General features: G+C 40.5%; 1 protein-coding gene across 13 annotated transcripts in view; it reads left to right on the forward strand.

Annotated features, from left to right (window-relative positions):
* LOC138739469 (protein furry homolog) overlaps window positions 1–19221 on the forward strand; it is a 446682-nt gene that overhangs the window by 150229 nt on the left and 277232 nt on the right. For all 13 annotated transcript variants that reach the window (XM_069891583.1, XM_069891588.1, XM_069891589.1 and 10 more), the window contains 6 exons: window positions 2632–2722; window positions 4466–4545; window positions 4654–4734; window positions 7538–7706; window positions 17785–17877; window positions 18042–18140. In XM_069891583.1, coding sequence (XP_069747684.1) covers window positions 2632–2722; window positions 4466–4545; window positions 4654–4734; window positions 7538–7706; window positions 17785–17877; window positions 18042–18140 — 613 coding nt within the window. The remainder of the gene's footprint in view (window positions 1–2631; window positions 2723–4465; window positions 4546–4653; window positions 4735–7537; window positions 7707–17784; window positions 17878–18041; window positions 18141–19221) is intronic.

The raw sequence follows: 19221 nt of genomic DNA on the forward strand, positions 1-19221 counted from the left end.
CTGGCAGGAAAATAGTCTGGGAGGATGGCCTGGAGTTGGAAAGCGAGGTGAGGAGGGGAAGGAAGAAGAAAAAGAACAAGGAAGTAAAAGAAGGACATTACTAGGAGGTGAAAGACAGATAAAGGAGGCAAAAGGTCTGATGTCCTTTGCCAGAGAGATACTGGAGGCCATTGGCCAGATAAAAAGAACTTTGAAGACACTTCTGGCAGGGCAAGGGGGCAATCCAAGAAAGGCTGGAAAACCTGACAGAAAGGGTATCTGAAATGGAAGAGAGAATTGAGAAAGTGGAAGAAAGATTGGATAAGAGAGAGAGTGAAATGGATGTATCGGAAAGGGATAGGGTAAAGATGTGGGAGAAGATAGATACCTTAGAAAACATCAGCAGAAGGAATACGGATAAAATTGTGGGGTTCCTGAAAAAGTGATTCCCAGATACACTAGGGAGGGATTAAATAGGAAATACTCTAAGAATGGGCCCATCAGTCTCTGCCCCCCCCCCCCCCCCCAACCACCCAGTGCCAAACCAATGGCCACGCTCCATCCTGGTGAGGCTCCTTCACTACCAGGATAGAGAGAGGATTTTTATGGGCAGCAGTGGTGGGTGAGAAAGTCCAGTGGAATATAAGGTTTTATTCTACCCAGACACAAGGGAATTTGACCCAGTTCAAAAGAGCCTTAAACAAAAAGGAATTGAGTTTACCCTCCTTCACCCAGCAATGCTGAAGATAGTAAGGGTGGGAGGGGAAAGAAAGTTTTTTAAGGATCCAAGAGAGGCAATGGATTTTGTAAAACCCTTGCCACTGCTTCAGGATTAAATGTAAATAAGGTGGAAAGAGGGAATCAGGGAAAAGATGGACTGTAAATATTGTAATTGTGAGGAATACGAGGGGGTTATTTGTATCTTTTCATAATGTTAATGTTTAAAGATGAATGTATATTAGAAGTAAGAATGAATACAGGAAGCTCAAGGAAAGGGAGGGAGATACAAGTGATAGATGGGTGCATTAGGCACGTCTCAAAATGGCAAGGAGATTGGCACCAATAGCTTGGTTATTGGTGCCTGGGGGGGAATATAAATTGGGAGGGGGAAAAGAGGAGGGGGATTGTTTTTTGTTTTGCTATTGAGGTAATTTAATTGATGGTACTTTCAGTTGTATGAGGGTGGGGGGATAAATACAGACTCTGCATGTTATGAATGTTTAAAAAATGATTATAATGTTTGTTTGATGAGTCTATGAAAATTAAAATATTCAAAATAAAGCTAGATTTCTGATAGGCAAAGGAAGGGAAGGGGCTGGGGAGCTGGTGGAAGGGAATCAGAGGGATGAAGGAAAGCAAGAGGAAGGCTTTACCAGAAACTGGAGGTCAATATTGATGCCATCTGTTGGAGACTGCTGAGTCATAAATCAAGATATCTTTCCTCCAATTTACCAGTGGCCTCAAACAGGCAGTACATGAGGGCATGGACAAACATGTCAGTATGGCAATGGGATGTGGAGTTGAAGTGGTTAGCTACTGGGAGGTCCATGCTGTTGCAGCAGACAGAGCAAAGGTGCTAAATGAAGTGAATCCCCAAACTGCGTCCAGTCTCCCCAATTTCATTTCCTTGGTTATCCACCAATGACTATCCCTCCCCTTACTACCTTGTTTTTAACTGGAGTCGACTTCTGTTGAGCTCTGTGAAAAATCTATTTGAAAGTCCTGTACTGTTCCTCAACTGTCCCATCATATAGCCTGAGATCTCATTTTTTGTTAGTCAACCCCTCCCTCATCCCATTATAATAGGACACTCTTGTTGGATTTTACTTTCTCACCCTGCATCTGCATTAGAAATTCAACTATACTGTGATCACTTTTTCTGAGAGGATCCCAAATTGCAAGATCATTTTTACCTGTCTCATTACACAAAACCATATCTAAGATGAGCATAATCCTTTATAGGTTTGGTGACTTGCAGTTCAAGAAAATTATCACTGATATATTCTATGAACTAATCCTCTTTATATTACCTCATTTATTATTTTTAGAATATCATAAAGCTGTTTAAAGCTTTGAGATACTGTTATGTTAACTTGATGTCAAATGGCACCATAACACCCACCCCTCTCGCATGGGATAAAATAACATAAATCATTTTTTAAGCTGTTTGTTTTGGTGTTATTAGCTATCACAAGAAGACCCCATTCCTGCCTTTCATAGAGTGCTATTATATATTTTATATCCATCTTAACAGATAGATTTGAATCTTGTTTTCTTGTCTGAGAATGATATAATCCTATGATGGAGTATATCGTCAGTATTGCACTGGAGTCTTACGTTAGTCTAGCTTCTATTAAAGAGCTGGACTTGATGCAGTTGCCTTTCACTTGAAGGAAAATGTACCATTGTTGACCTTAAATAGCTCTAATATGCTCTATATCTGAGGAAATTTCTCTATCCATTGCAAATGCCTTCCTTGAATTTTTGAGAAAAGTAACAAAGAGATTTGAGAATGACATGTAATCTACTTCAGGAAATGCATGCTAAACAAGTTCACCTAAAATTTTTTATGATAAAAGCATCCGTGACTTAAATATATATTATTAGTTCATTAATTTAATGATAAAATAGCTTTCATGTTTGTAATTTCAGAGATGAACAGCAAAGGGATTACCTCCTGGAAAGAAGGGATCTTGCAATTGATTTTATTTTTTCTCTAGTATTAATTGAGGTTTTAAAACAGGTAAGCAATAATTCCCTATTTTGTATGTCGTTCTGTGTGGAGGTGTATTTAGCGTCAGCTTGCTTTCCAATATTTTTTACATTTAAGAATGATACATCATCTTTAAATAGTCTTCACTGCAATGATTCTGATTTTGTTAGTTATCGAAGTTGAAATTCAAATATATAATGATTCTTTTCTAATTCATTACTACCTGATATTTATTTCCTTTCAAAACTATGTTCCAGCAATGGAGAACAGATACTGGAAGCTATTTGTATGTAAAGGAAGGGAATTCTCTCAACAAAGCATGTGTGTTGCATTGATTAAAATATTATCAACCATGAAAATTTTAATTTGCTTCAAAGTGGTGGAGCATACACACCATCTGTGGCCTTAAATTCAGCCGATGGGCTTACTAAGGATAATCATAGTGAAGCCTCGCCTGCATATATATTGCTGCTCAGGGAGTTTGCAATTGCAAGGCCCATGCCAGATTTGTACTATTATCTGAGAAATATGAATCCCAAATGGGGGTATTTTTCATTCTTCAGGATTTATAAATGTATTATCCAGAATAATTGGGCAACAATTCACCCTTTCTTGAGGATACAAATAATCTACTCAGTATTTGACACAATTAACCAATATGGAAATTCTATCCATTCATTAATGAAAATTGAAGTCGAAATCCCACAACCTCTGTAAAATCCCAATTTACATATTTAAACAGTTTTCTACATTTTAGTTTGGAAGATTGGGTGTCCATTTAAAGACTTTCCTAAAAATGAATTCAATAGGCCTTTAACATATAATGTGAACATGGATATAACACACAGAAAATCATAAATTCCGTGGGTATAATATTCTAAATTCTAACTGACAAAAGCAATTTGCATTTAAATGGGACATGAGACAAAGCACATACCAGTATCTGCCACAGTTAATCTCCCACAATTAACACCCAATCAATTTACCACAGAGGTTTCAATTGCCCATTATATGGATGATATCCTACTGCAACACAGTAACACTTTGGAGAGGAATCAATTAAATAGATCAAAAGCAGGCTTCAGAGTTGAGCAGGATTTTAATTCCAATGTTCTCAAATCAAAGGCACTTGATATGTTAATCTCCTCCCTCAGGAGGGTCTGGGCAATTAACATTGATAAGGTGCAGTGCCCTCTCCAGAATGTCCTGTTTATAGGAATACTATGGCATTCAGGACAAAGAGATATTCCGAAGATCAAAATTTCCCACGCCCGCTATAAATTGTGCATGTACCTTCATTGCCACTAATACATTTGCATGTTGGCTATAATATTACCATATTGCTATAAATTGCGTGCATTCTTTCAATACCGCTATTTTATTCCCACACTCGCTATAACTTGCTGGCATATCTTTCCTATGGTCTCTATAAATTGTGCATGTTCTTTCAATGCCTCTATTATAGTCCCAGGCCCGCTTTAAATTGCCAGTTTGACTTTCCCATACCTGCTATTAATTGTGTGAGTTCTTTCAACATGTAAATATATTCTCATATAGCGCACACATGCATATAACTTGCTGGGTGTGGGGGTACCTGGTTTGTAAAATATGCATATAATGAATGTGTTGCATACATAAAAATATAGTAAAGGACTCCTCTATCTATTTTTTTGATAACAAGTCAACCATTTTCCAGGCTAGAAATAGATAAATTAAAATAATCTCCAATGTCTTCTGCTTGTGTACATTAAATTGTATTTTTTTCCCTTTTAGATTTCCCTTCATCCTGTACCAGATAACTTGGTCCATGAAGTTATTAACTCAGCATTCAAGCACTTCAAATATAAAGAGGGGTAAGCCTGAACAGTTTCATTATTAATGTTATTTACCCTTTTAAGATATTGTTTGTGGTGTTAATTTTTTATTGTTGATGTTAAATTATTCTATTTTTATTAATTTAGTTACCTTGGTCCCAACACTGGAAATATGCATATAATAGCTGATTTATATGCAGAAGTAATCGGTGTTCTGGCACAATCAAAGTAAGTACAACATAGATTTTGTAATAGTGGACAATACATTTTTGTTAACTTTGTACCACAATAACTGAAAACCTTTCATAAAATAGACTAGGACTTTCCTCAGTCTATCACTTTATTATTCTGTCTCTATTGAAGATGCAGCATAAAAACCAAAGCTAATTTTAGTCTTCAGCTGACATGTGAAAGGAGCGACTGCCAGTCTATCATGGAGTCAGAAATCTAACAGATTTTAACTGCCTGTCTGTATTGGAATTCTGCCCGTTAGCTGACCAACAATTTCCACTAGAATATGACAGCTGGTTGATGGAAATTGGGTGGCAAAGGATATGTCATCCTTTACAGCAAAAGGTTTTAAATGCCAGAACAAGGTCATCTGACTAAAATTACACAAAGTATTGGTGATACCGCACCTGGGTATTTACAATCTTAAGCTCCTCGGCCAAGAAATCATTTGTTTGCTATAGAGTTGAACAGATTCACCGGACTGATTCCAGGGATGCAGGAAAAATTGAATCAACTTAGCCTGTATTCACAGGTTTGGAGGAATAAAAGAGAATCTTGTTGAAAGGTATGAAATTCTGACAGGGCTAGGAAAAGGTTCAGGGAAGATGTTTTCATTAGTGAGGTGTTGGGGGAACGGTATCTCAAATAATAGGTCACAGTGTCAGTATGTGGGATTAGACATTTAGGACTGAGATATAGAAAATTTCACTCGGGATTTTAAACCTGTAGAGTTCTCTACCACAGAAGTTGTTGGATGCAGAAAAAATTAAAAGATGTGTGTAGAGAGTGAGAATATAGTTTGAGATACAGATCAGCTTCCGGGAAAGGTGGTAGAGGCAGGATCAATTTAGTCATTTAAGAAAGAGTTGGGTAAGTATATGGATGGGAGGGGGTGGAGGGATATGGGCAGAATGCTGGTAAGTGGGATTAGAGGAGGGTACTTGGATCAGTGTGGACTGGAAGGGCCAATATGGCCTGTTTCCGTACTGTAATTGTTATGTGGTAATATGGTGTTATATGGTGATCATACTGAATTGCTTAACAGTTTTAAAGGGCTAAATGACCTGCTCCCACTTTTCAATATTGTACTGTATATGCAATGTACTGATCAGAACACCAATTTATTTCCATATAGAAGTAATTTCAGTATAATCAACCCTCTCTGACTGACATTTTAGGACCTCAACTATAAATTGATGCTCATTATAATAAGTAATTTTGTCAGTTGATTTTTTTTGGATTGTAATATTGGGGTCAGATTTCAATTTGAGACATGTTTCAAAATAGTTCACAAGAATTGACGTAGTGACACATTGTTAGAATTAAATCAGCCTGAGATACAGAAAAATCTATTAAAATATTTGTTATAGCAGTGAAATCCCTGCAATCCGGAATTCAAGCAACCGGCAAAAAAAATCAAGGAAAATAAATTTTAAAAATTAAAATAAATCAGAATAATAGGTAAAAAAAAATGTAAGTTTAAAATTGTAAAAGTAAATGTTCTCTGAAGAAACACATAATCCTTTTAGATTACCAGAACTGGTGTTTCAGGTTTGAGCCCTTCATCGAGGAATAAATTTATTTGAATAAAATGGATGAAGAACTGGTGCTTGCTGTTGGGGTGACTCTCTTAAAGTGTCTCCTTATCCCTGTTTAGTAAGATTCACACCAATCAGAGGCTTTATGTGTAAACTTGGGAGAAGAGGGGTTAATCATCCACAATTATTATTCATCTTTCGGATGGGAGCAAATATTCAGCCAGTGGAGTGTCTTGGTCGTGCTTTGCTTGTAGCAGCTGTTTGAATAAAGTTTGAATACATTTTTTAAAAAGTAAAAACACAATGCTGGAGAAACTCAGCAGGTTAAACAGTGTCTTTCATATAGTAAAGATAAAAATACAGAACTGGTGTTTCAGGTTTGAGCCCTTCATCGAGGAATAAATTTATTTGAATAAAATGGATGAAGAACTGGTGCTTGCTGTTGGGGTGACTCTCTTAAAGTGTCTCCTTATCCCTGTTTAGTAAGATTCACACCAATCAGAGGCTTTATGTGTAAACTTGGGAGAAGAGGGGTTAATCATCCACAATTATTATTCATCTTTCGGATGGGAGCAAATATTCAGCCAGTGGAGTGTCTTGGTCGTGCTTTGCTTGTAGCAGCTGTTTGAATAAAGTTTGAATACATTTTTTAAAAAGTAAAAACACAATGCTGGAGAAACTCAGCAGGTTAAACAGTGTCTTTCATATAGTAAAGATAAAAATACAGAACTGGTGTTTCAGGTTTGAGCCCTTCATCGAGGAATAAATTTATTTGAATAAAATGGATGAAGAACTGGTGCTTGCTGTTGGGGTGACTCTCTTAAAGTGTCTCCTTATCCCTGTTTAGTGAGATTCACACCAATCAGAGGCTTTATGTGTAAACTTGGGAGAAGAGGGGTTAATCATCCACAATTATTATTCATCTTTCGGGCAGCTCCGTGGAGGAGGAGAACCTGCAGATGCGACAATGGTTAAATATTTTCAAAGAAAGTGATTGAAAATAAAGTAAAATGCTTTAAAGTTTGTATTCATGCAAATGAAGTTTATTCAGTGTGAATACAGTATAGTATTTTAGTCTTTTATCTTTTAAACTGTTTATTCTTAATGCAGTTGTATTAGACATTGTGAGAGTAAGTTTCAAGCAACCGGATAATATACTTATCCAGCATCTACAATAGGTGCCAGATACCAGGATTTTTACTGTATTTATAACTTTTTAAATAAAACGAATAATGCATAGATTCATATATTTAATCTTGTAGGTTTCCGGCTGTGAAAAAGAAATTTATGTCAGAACTTAAAGAACTACGTCAGAAAGAACAGAACCCACATGTTGTTCAAAGCAGTATTAGCCTCATTATGGGCATGAAGTTCTTTCGAATTAAAATGTATCCTGTGGAGGACTTTGAAGCCTCTTTTCAATTTATGCAGGTAATTAATTTTGCTTGCAGCTGGTTCAGCTGTACTAATTGTGCAGTATTCACAGTGGTTATATCACGGGCACAGAATCTAGCCCTTTGAATCAAAAGAGAAGGGTCAAGAAATGCGAGCTGTAGTAATGTTGGATTCAATGATTGGGGGAACCAATAGGAAATTCTGTGGATGAGACCAAGTCTCCTGGATTGTATGTTGCCTCCCAGGTGTCAGGGCCAGGGATATTTCAGATTGAGTCTCTAGCATTCCCAAGTGAGAGGGTGAGCAGCCAAATGCTATGCTCCTTGTAGTGACCAATGGCATGGAAAGGAAGGTGACGAGGTGCTGCAAAGTATGTTCAGGGAGCTAGATGATAGGTTAAAGGAAAGGGTCTCCAGGGTTGTGATCTCTAGATATGATGACTGTGCAACTTAATACATGGCTAATGAGTTGGTGCAGATGGGAGGACTTCAGTATTTTGGATCATTGGGCACTTTTGCAGGGAAGGTGGGACCTGTACCAGCAGAACAGTTTGCATATGATCTGGAGAGAACCAGTATCCTTGTCAGATGGTTTGCTAGTGCTGCTTTGTGGATTTTAATGCTTCAGGGTAAGGAAATCAGAGCACCAGAGCAAAGAGAGGAGTGGTTATTGAAAAGATGTTGATTGTTCACAAAGACAGAAATAAAGGCTGAGCATGGTGGAAATAATGTTCTGAGTTAGATCTATTTCAATGCAAGGAAAATTGTAGGAAAGGTGGATGAACTTACAGCATAGATCAGTACATGGAGTTATGACATTGTGGTCATTAGTGAGACTTGTTTGTAGGAGGGGCAGGACTGGTAGCTCATGTTCCAGGGTATATTGTTTTAGATGTGATATGGAGAGATAAAAGAGGGAGGGGTAGGATTTGCTAGTCAAGGAAACTTACAGCACTGCTGAGACAGGATGGGGCAGAGGTTGTAAATAGGGTCGTTTTTTAAAAAAAAGCTCTTGGCACATTAACCTTCATTAATCAAAATATTAAGTATAGGAGTTTGAATGTTTTGTTGAAATTGTGTAAGACAATGGTGAGACCAAATTTGAACCATTATGTGCAGTTTTGGTCACCAACCTACAGGAAAGATGTCAATAAGATTGAAAGTGCAAATAAAATTTACAAGGATGTTGCCGGGGCTTGAGGAGCTGAGTTATAGGGAAAGGTTGAATAGCCTAGGACTTTATTTTCTGGAGCTTCAGAGAATGAGGAGGAATTCATAGAGGCAGAGGACATGAATTGAGACAGAAAGGTAAAATGTTTAAGGAGAAAATTTGGGGGATGTGCAATGGGCTGCAGCAGAAGTGGTGGATGAAGTTTGATTTTGATATTTAAGAGAAGATATGATAGTTGCATGGATGGGAGGGGAATGAACAGGTATGGTCCGGTGCAGGTCGATGGGATGAGGTGGAATAAATAATTGGTCTAGATGGATGAGAGGGCATTTTTCTGTGCTATAGTGTTCTGTGGTTCTGTTATTTTAGCATAATAGATAGAACCTTCAAGGAAGGAAGGGTAGAATTCTTATTTGCAGGAGGCAGTTAATTTCCCATGGACCTTTAACAAAATGAACCAATGCTTTTTATTAACCAGTAAGTCTTATTAATTACCCATGAGTACATTTCCTGACGTGATAGAGCAGCAAGTTGGCATTCTAGCAAAAGAGCTTTGGGACAATCTTAAGCTCTAATAATAGGAGGGGATAAGCATAGATTTGCCCACATTCTTCAGGAGTGACTGAGGAGGCCCGTGAAAGAAAATAAGAAATACATTGAATGGCCTCTTCCACTTAAAACATATTCACCTTTAGGGTAAACAGCAGTCATTTATCCTCTTGTTACGGAGTCCAGAGGACCCCAAAAACCAGCAACAATAGATATTCACCACAACACAGGGTTACTTAAACAAAAGTAGTTTTTTTATTATATTTGAACAAGAAAACAGAATTAGACTTATTACTTGACCTACTTAACTAACCTACCTAACTACACAATCCCTCCTCTAACACTAAGCACAGGTGTGTGTAATGTATATTTAAGATTAGAAAAGTTCTTTGAATCACAGGCAATTCTTGTTCTGTGCACAGAAGTTAGCATTTACAAAGTTCACCAGTCTTTGGTGCTTAACAGGCAAAAGGGTTACTACTCAGGAGGGTTCTTGCTGGTTTTCAGAGAGAGATTCCTTTTCCAGGACATTCACAACTGATTGCTTCTCAATCAGTCTGGCTGACTAAACTTGCCCCCTTCAGGGTTCTCTAGATGATCCTTTTTCTTTCAGGTCACCTTTTTTTTTACCTTTGACCAGGCAGCTTTCCAAAGTTTGCCAGCTTTGTCCTTCCAGAAATAATTTCTGTCTCCTCTCTCTCTGTGTTTCACACCTTCCCTCACCGAATGAAAAATAGTTCTCCTCCGCCTGCAAAGATCACATGCTCTCCCAGGCAAGCTGCTGTCGATACTTTGTTGCCTCCTGCAAAAAGCATTCTGCAGAAGTCCTGCAAATATTCTGTTTTAAAATGTGTGTGTGCAAGCTATTCTAACAATTCCTCCCAAAGCACCTCAAAATACTCTGTAGCACACTCAAGCCAGAGTTCATATTATAGTTTAGGATTAATAGCATCCTAAGATCCCAAAATGCATAATCGAAGAAAATACACATATGGTGGAATGATAAAGCAAATAAGACAGGTGCTAAAAATTAATTGGTATGTGGCGAGTCACCTACGCAGCAGGCACACCGGCGCCAGCAGTTGCGATTGAGTCCAAAGCCAGAGACATACTGAGGAGTTGTCAGTGGAGGGCAAAACAACCGACAGGAAGTTGACATCACTTCTGCCCCACACGAGCGCTGGGACCAGCAGGGACCTTTTAAGCATACGAGTTTGAGTCAGTAAATTAGTTTGAAACTCTACTCAACTCAGCCTGTTTCTTCCACTCGCGGTGGCCAATAGTCACATTGGTGACCCCAACGGTTCAACGGCATTTGGACCCGAAATAAACAACTCCAGCAACTACTATGTGGTAGTGGTGCTCGACCAAGAGACGGCAGTCCGAATAATGGACTTTCTGCAACAGCCCCCAGAGGCCAGCAGGAATGAAGCATTCAAAGCCTTGTTGGTCGGCACTTTCGGGCTCTCACGTCATGAACGGGCCGCATGTTGCTGCATATGGACGCCTAGGCGACCGTACACCAACAGCCTATTGAGTGACATGTTGGTGCTGGCAGATGGCCATAAGCCATGTCTACTCTTCGATCAGATATTTTTGGAGCAGATGCTGGAGGACATCTGCCTCCTTCTAGCAAATAAAGATTTCTCCAACCTGTGGAAGGTGGCCACGCACATGAACGTCCTGTGGCGCGCATCAAGAGACAGTGGAACAAACATCGGAATTAGTGCTGCATCACGACCGAAGGCCCAGCCACCCTGCACCCCAGCAGCAAAGTCAGCATTGCCCACACCAAGAGATGACAACATCTCTGTGTCTTGGTGTTTCTACCATCAGAGGTGGGTATCTGGGGCCCACCAATTCTGACCACCATGCTCATTCCATGGGAACAGCAGGCCCAGCCTATTGGCTGGCCAACGGGATAGCCTCCTGTACACCTGGGATAGACACTTCGAGTGCAGGTTCCTAGAAGATACAGGAGCAGAAATCAGCGTCCTCCTCCCCCTCGAGTAAAGGCACCAGGATCAGAAGGGCTGGACCAGAACTCACGGAAGCCAACAGCAGCACCATCCACACCTACGGCACACTCACTACCCCTTTGCAATTCGGTTCCAGCTGATTCACATGGACGTTTACGCTGGCCATGGTGTCACACCATTGTTGGGTGCAGACAGTGTCCGTGAACACTGTTTGCTGGTGGACCTGAAAGGGCGATGGCTAGTCGATGCAAAAACATTTCAAACCTTTCCCCTCAGCGAGGCCAGATTGCCAGCTCTGCACCTGGACTCAGTCATGTGTTCAGACAACGAATTCGCCAGGGTGTTATTGGAGTTCCCAGCCATCATCACACTGCAGTTTTCCACGACAGCCCCAAACATGGTGTGATGCACCACATTCCCACTCAGGGACACCCCCTGAACACCCAAGCATACAGGTTACCACCAGAAAAGCTTCGACTAGTGAGGGAGGAATTTAACAAGATGGAGGAGATGAGCATCGAGCGGCATTCAGTCAGCCCATGGGCCTCTCCGCTCCATATGGTGCCCAAGTCACAGGAGGATGAAGGCTGAACGAAGCAACCATCTCTAATAGGTTCCCAGTCCCGCACATCTAGGACTTCACAGCCAACCTACAGAGGGCACACATCTTTTCAAAGACAGACCTGGTGCGAGGGTATCATCAAGTTCCTGACCACCCAGATGATATCCCAAAGACAGTTACCATAACCCTGTTCGGCCTTTTTGAATTCCTTAGAATGCCGTTCAGTCTCAAGAACACAGCCTAGACCTTCCAAAGACTCATGGACGCAGTAGGGTGGGACCTGGACTTTCTGTTTATCTAGCTGGATGACATCCTGGTATCTAGTCAGTCCCGCCAGGAACACCTAATACACTTGCGCCTATCTGCCACCACCTCAGTGACTATGGGCTGACGGTCAACCTCACCAAGTGTCACTTTGGCCTACCCACCATTGACTTCTTGGGGCACCGGATCAACTGTCACGGAGCTGTTCCCCTGCCAGGGGAAGTGGAGGCCATTCACACATTTGCCAAGCCCAACACAGTCAAGGGTCTGCAGGAATTCATCAGGATGGTTCATTTCTACCGCTGTTTCATCCCTTCAGCAGCCCTGATCATGTGCTCCCTGTTCAGCTTGATGTCTGGCGAAACCAATGAGGTAGCTTGAACAGAAGAAGAGACAGTAGTTTTTGACCAAGCCAAGGACACTCTAGTAAATGCCATGCTCCTGATCCACCCCCAGATAGACATCCCCATAGTCCTCACCATAGATACCTCCGAAGTGGCAGTTGGTGGTGTTCTTGAACAGTTAATCGAAGGCCAATGGAAGCTGTGGCTCCAAGAGATCAAGTACTGCTGGCCCTATATCTGGCTATTCAACATTTCAAGTATTTCCTGGAAGGGAGGGAGTTCAAGATCAAGCCCCTCACCTTTGCGTTTGTCAAGGTATCCGACCCATGGTCAGCCTGTCAGCAGCGATACCCGTCGTTCATATCTGAATTCACCACCACGATCAAGCATATCCTGAGGGAAGAGCAATATGGTGGCCAATGTACTGTCCCAGACGTCCATCCATTTGGTGCACACTTTGGCTCCAGGAGTGGACTACACGATGTTAGCAGAGGCACACTAAACCGCGGTCACTGGACTCTGCCTCGAGGATGTACCAATTGCACCTAGAGGTACCAAACTCCTGTGCAACACTTACCCCGGGCAACCTTGGCCCAACATACCGACACTTGGAGGCGCCAGATCTTTGATACTTTGCACGGGTTAGCCCACCTTTCCGTCCGAGTGACTCCCAGCTAATTGCAGATCATTTCATGTGGCATGGCCTACGGAAGCAGATTGACCAATGTGCACACACTGCCAGACCTCCAAGGTCCAGAGGCTCATAAAGGCACTGCTGCAACCTTTCCAGTTAACACACAAAAGGTTGGAGCCTGTGCACTTGGACATCGTTGGCCCATTACCTGTCTCGAGAGGAACAAAGTACTTATTTACAATAGTGGACAGGTTCAGGAGGTGGCAGGAAGCCATCACAATCATCAAAAGGACAGCAGAGACATGCACCAGGACACTGATCACAACCTGGATGATGAGGTTCGGGCTCCTTAACCACATCACCTTGGACAGAGAAACACAGTTCACCTCATCTCTGTGGTCAACTCTGTGGCAGCTACTAAGAATCCACCCCCACCAGACGACTGCACACCACCCTCAATCAAACGGCCTGGTGGAGCATTTCCACAGGCACCTGAAGTCAGCCTGATGGCATGGCTCCAAGGGCCCTTCTGGACATCTGCACTGCCCCCAAGGAAGACCTGGCAGCGTCATCCGCCAAACTAGTTTACGGTGCACTGCTCACAGTACCTGGCAAATTCGTGCCCGCACCCCATTGCCAAGAGGACACATCAGCAGAGATCCTGACCAGACCAGGAGAGACTCAGAACACTGGCTCTGGTGCCGAAATCCACAATGGGGAAAGGCCCTCCTTTGTACCCAAAGACTTGCAGTAGAGCGAGTACGTATTCATCCGCCAAGAAGCGCACAGACCACCCCTGCAGTGGCTGTATGAAGGACCCTTCAAAGAGTTGTGTCATAATGGGGCAACTTGTGTTTTGGATGTGGATGGCCAGAAGGAGACATTAACCATAGACCGCCTCAAGCTGGCACACCTGGACATTGAGCACCCAGTCATAGTCGCATCAGTCATGAGGTGAGAGCAACCACGTAAAGTAGACAGTGTACGGAGTATGGTTTCTGCACCTCCTATTGCCTGTTCTGAAGGGCAAATCCTGTGGTGACTTACCCATGTAGCAGGTGAAGCAGTGCCAGCAGCCACGGTTGAATCTATAGCCATACTCGGGAACTTTCTGTGCGGGGCAAGACAATGGACAGGAAGTTGACATCACTTCCGCCCACACGAGTGCTGAGACCACAGGGACCAGCTGAGTCCTTTTAAGTTGCACAAGTTTGAATCAGTAAATCAGATGGTTTGAAACTCTATTCGACTCAGTGTGTTTCTTCCACTGGCGGTGGCCGATAGCCACAGGCATTTCATAGTTCTGAAAATTTTAGCATTATATGTGACCTACTTGCCTGATCACTGGCTTGTTGGTTATTCTCCGGATTATTAAGAGTTGGGGCCCTTAAGACACAGGAGACCAATGGTGCAGTTTGTTACATGGGGAAGGATCTTGATTTCCTGTCCCCCCTCCTCCATGTTATCCTTTGCCTTGGCATACTTAACTAGTCTCTTACTGATAAGTTTGTAAACTATTATGTAATTTCAACTTCATTAAATCAGCTTTTTTTTATCTTCTGTAACATCTTTCTGAAATTCCTTTTCCATTTCAGCAATTTGTTTCTCCAACATTAAGCTTTCCGCTGCATATTGCTTTTTAACTTTTGTAGTATAACTAACTATTTGCCATCGTAAATATGCTTTCAAAGCATCCCACAATACAAAATTACTACATACTGAATTGACATTCTCAGCCAAAAATAAAGTAATCTGCTCCTTAACAAAAGTAATAAACTCCGGGTTTCTTCAATAGCATTGTATTAAATCTCCATCTACAAGACGATTGTACTACTTCTGAATCTCCACAGGAAAAAAATAACATAGAATGATCCTATATAACCCAACTTTTATACTTAACCTGTAATACTCTACCTTGCAGATGTGCCGAAACTTAAAAAAAAATCTATTCTAGAAAAGGAATCATGACTAGAGGAATAAAAGGAAAAGTCTTTCTCTGTAGGGTTTACTCTCCTCCAAACATCAACCAGATTCAAATCCTTAATCAAAGCTCCTATTTGTGTTGCCGCCTTTGATTTCTTTATACTTTTCGGAGATCTATCCAATAAAGGATCCAAAACACAATTAAAATCTCCCCTGACCAAAATATTATTATTGGCCTGATTATTATTATTAAAGCCTTTGACATAAACCGTTCATCATCTACATTAGGTGCATAAATATTTAACAAAGTCCACGATTCAGCAAAAATTTTACAATCAACCATTAAAACTCTCCCAGCATTTTCTTCAAACGATTCCAATTCAAACAGTAATTTCTTATTAATTAAAATCGCTACACCCTTTGCTTTAGAATTAAAAGAAGAAGAAAATACATGACCAACCCTCTCTCTCTTCAATTTCAAATGTTCTTTTTCAGTCAAATATTTCTTGCAAAAAAGCAATATCAACTTTCATTTTTCTTATTATAAGCCAAAACTCGTTTACGCTTAATTGGGTTATTCAAACCCTGAACATTAAAAGTTGCAAAATTCAAATTAGACGTATCTTAATCTAATAATATATTCCACTACTATAAAATAATGCTCCCCTTCTAATTCCCTTAATATTCTAACCCCTCCCTTATGTAAATATTCCAAAAAAAGGAAAAAAAAATGAATAATCCCCAAAACAAACTACTAAAAAAGTTTTAGCCCCCTAAAAATCTGGGTGTGGTAAAACCCACTAGTGGCAGATGACTATTGGTCTCAGTGTCATCCACGCCCCCCAGTCAGACTTTCACAAAGTACTGAAACAAAAATAATCAACCCATTGATTCCAGTCCCAATGATTGTTCCGGATCTTCAATATCAAGAAGACTTTGTGTCAATTCAGCTTTCTTCCTATTCTTTCCATGTTTTCCATTCTTCCCATTTCCATTTCCACTTACCCTCCTCTTCGGTGACAATAATGACAATCATCCATTTCCTCATAAATCTGGCAATGAATTAGTAAAAATTAATGCATCATGATCATCTTCAAAGAATTGAGATTGCAAGTTCTCAGAAAAAACTTTCAACATGGCCGGATAACGTAAGGCAAATTTATATCCCTTTCGCCACAATACTTCTTTAGCTGAATTAAATTCTCGGTGCCTTCTAATAATTTCTTGACTCAATTCCACATTAAAAAACACCCTGTTATTCTGGACCATCATTGGAGCCTGATTCTGTCGTGCTTTCTGCACCGCCATTCGTAATATTTCTCTGTCCTGGTATTTCAAACAGCGAATCAAAACTGCTCATGATGGTTGGCCTGGAAACTGTTTCTTCCTTAGTGCTCTATGTGCTCGATCTAACTCCAGACCATCCGGAAAAAATTCCTTGTCCAACACCTCAGGAATCCATTTCTTTAAAAAATTTACCAGATCAGAACCTTCTATATCTTCTGGAAGACCTACTATTTTTACGTTATTTCTTCAACCATGATTTTCTAATCATGATTTCTTCTTCTGAATCCCCCAATCTACAAATGAGTACTCCACTTTTTCCATAACTTTTTAAAGTTATCTTGTACAGTATCCACTGATTTTATACATCAACTAACATCACTTTTAACTACATTAATATCTTGCTTCATAGGTCATTTCTTCACATATAGTAGTCATTTTAGTTTTAACTTCCATAAATCCTTGCGTCATCTGAGTTGACATCTGTATTGACATATTTTCCATTTGATGAGCAATCCCTTCCAAAATTGTGAACACAGAATCCAGTCCAGGTTCCATCATCTCCCTTTGAGGCCTACCTTCTCTGATCTCAGTCTCCATTTCTTCTTGTGTAAATTCCTGTAATGTTGATCTTTCTTCCTCCTCTAACATCATAGGTCCTCTTCCAGTGCGACTGCGGGTCTGGACGCCTATCGATAGCGTGCCGACCTCGTCAGCCCACCGCCGTTCAGGCTCCCCACACCCCACACCTTGTCTAGTAGTTCCTGGACCCACGACGCTCTGTGCATGCCTGGCAAAGTCACCGACCGCGCAGGTGTGTCTTCCGATGCTACACTGCGCGCTCCTGGACTGCCAGGCAATATTGTGGGCTCACAGGTCTGTCTTCACTCGGCCGATTCGCCCGCGCACCGTCAGGGCCAGTCGAGCCCGTCATTGAGCTGGCGCCATCTTGCGATTGCGTGATTGGCGCTGGCGTAATACTCAACCGAACAGAAGTCCTCTGAGGCTTGGGGACTCCAGTTGACAACTCTGTGGCTTCAACTTGGTAAGTAGGCCTCAGTTCTTCAACACTTTTGCAATTGAGCTTTAGATTTTTTCACATTTGCAGCCATTGCAATTCTCCAATATTCCAAAGTCTGTAAATATTATTTTTAACCACTTTTACCAATTTTAAATTTGGGTATTTAGAAGTCTAACTGGGGGAAGGTGAAACCACACGTCTTTCCACTACGCCATCTTGCCACACCCCTTTATGAACTAGTCTCTGAATAATTTACTTTTCATAATTACTGTTTTATGTAGTTTTAGTTATACGACTTAGAAAAATATCAAATTAATAACAAATATCCATGTACTTTTTTGTTTAGAAATTGCATTCTTGTTTTCATTTTCATTTTTTCCTCAGGAATGTGCTCAGTATTTTTTGGAAGTTAAGGACAAAGATATCAGGCATGCACTGGCTGGGCTTTTTGTGGAAATACTATTTCCAGTGGCTGCAGTAAGTATAATAAAATACATCTTAAATTATATAAAATTAGTGAATACAAAGGAAATACCAAATGCAAGCAGCAAAGTTTTAGTTTAAATTCGGCGTCATGTTTGGCACAGACGTGAGCTCCTAAGTTGTACATCATATACATTTAATTTTTCCATGTTTTTAAGGCAGTTAAAAATGAAGTAAATGTACCTTGTCTTCGAAACTTTGTGGAGAGCCTCTATGACACAACATTAGAATTGTCAGCACGGAAGAAACATTCTCTGGTATGTATATTTGCTTGCACTGGTTCAGAATATCAAAATATTTATAATTCAGGATTTTGGATATGGCTTGCATGTAACACAAGAACATAAGAAAATTGGAGCAGGAGTATGCACTTAGTCTCTTCTCAGGCCTACCCTGTTATTTAATTTGAGCATGGCTGATCTATCACAGGCCTCAACTTCTACTCTGTACCAGATCCCCACAGAGAAACATGAAGTTGTTAAACTCAGCCTGTAGGATATGTTTAGCAGGTTATGCTAACCAACAGAGAGAAAAACTGAGCTAATATCACTGGTAAACAAAAGAGATGAAATTACATACTCTAGTATAGACAGGGAGAACAGGTTACCTGGAGTTGCTGAATTAATTAACTGGTGTGGATGTGCCTATTCCTCAAAATAACTTCCGACCATGTGGTGGCAGACTGGCAACCAGGAGCTCTGAGTCATTTCTAAAGACTGAATGCCAGTGTTCCTAATCTGCATTTGCTTTGTCCCATGCAGAGGAGGTTTCATAGTGAACAATGAATGTAACATTAGAGTGGAAGAAGTGCAAGGGAATCATTGTTTTTTTTTCCTGGAAGTAGAGGTAAAAGGAAAATAGTTGCATCTGCTGTACACACATAGGAGCTGCTGGAGCTACAACACTCATCCTTCCCCTTTGCCAGGAACTGTGAGGCAGCACCATTAATTGTCCAAGCCAAAATCTAACAAGAAAATTCAAAGATCTGGATTTTTGATTTAGAAATCCAAATAAAAGCAAAAATTGATAGTAGTACTCAACAGCTAGAATCAGAATCAGAATTTATTGTCATGAACGTGTTTTGTGACAGCATTAGAGTGCAAATATTGCTACAAATTACATTTAAAAACAAATAATTCCTGAGGCTGCAGTGTGAGGAGGATATGGCCTGGGTGTAGGGAGTTCTTTTTTATATATTTTTTATTTTTCACACTGTGAACCATATCAACCAAAATATATACAAATGTTTCTCATTAAATACACACAGTGGCATTTTCTCCCTTTTTTCCCCCTCCCTCCCTCCCCCCTCCAAAATCAATAAATATTCAACAATATACA

This window comes from Narcine bancroftii, chromosome 7 (assembly GCF_036971445.1).
Source record: "Narcine bancroftii isolate sNarBan1 chromosome 7, sNarBan1.hap1, whole genome shotgun sequence".
NCBI classification, from domain to species: domain Eukaryota; kingdom Metazoa; phylum Chordata; class Chondrichthyes; order Torpediniformes; family Narcinidae; genus Narcine; species Narcine bancroftii.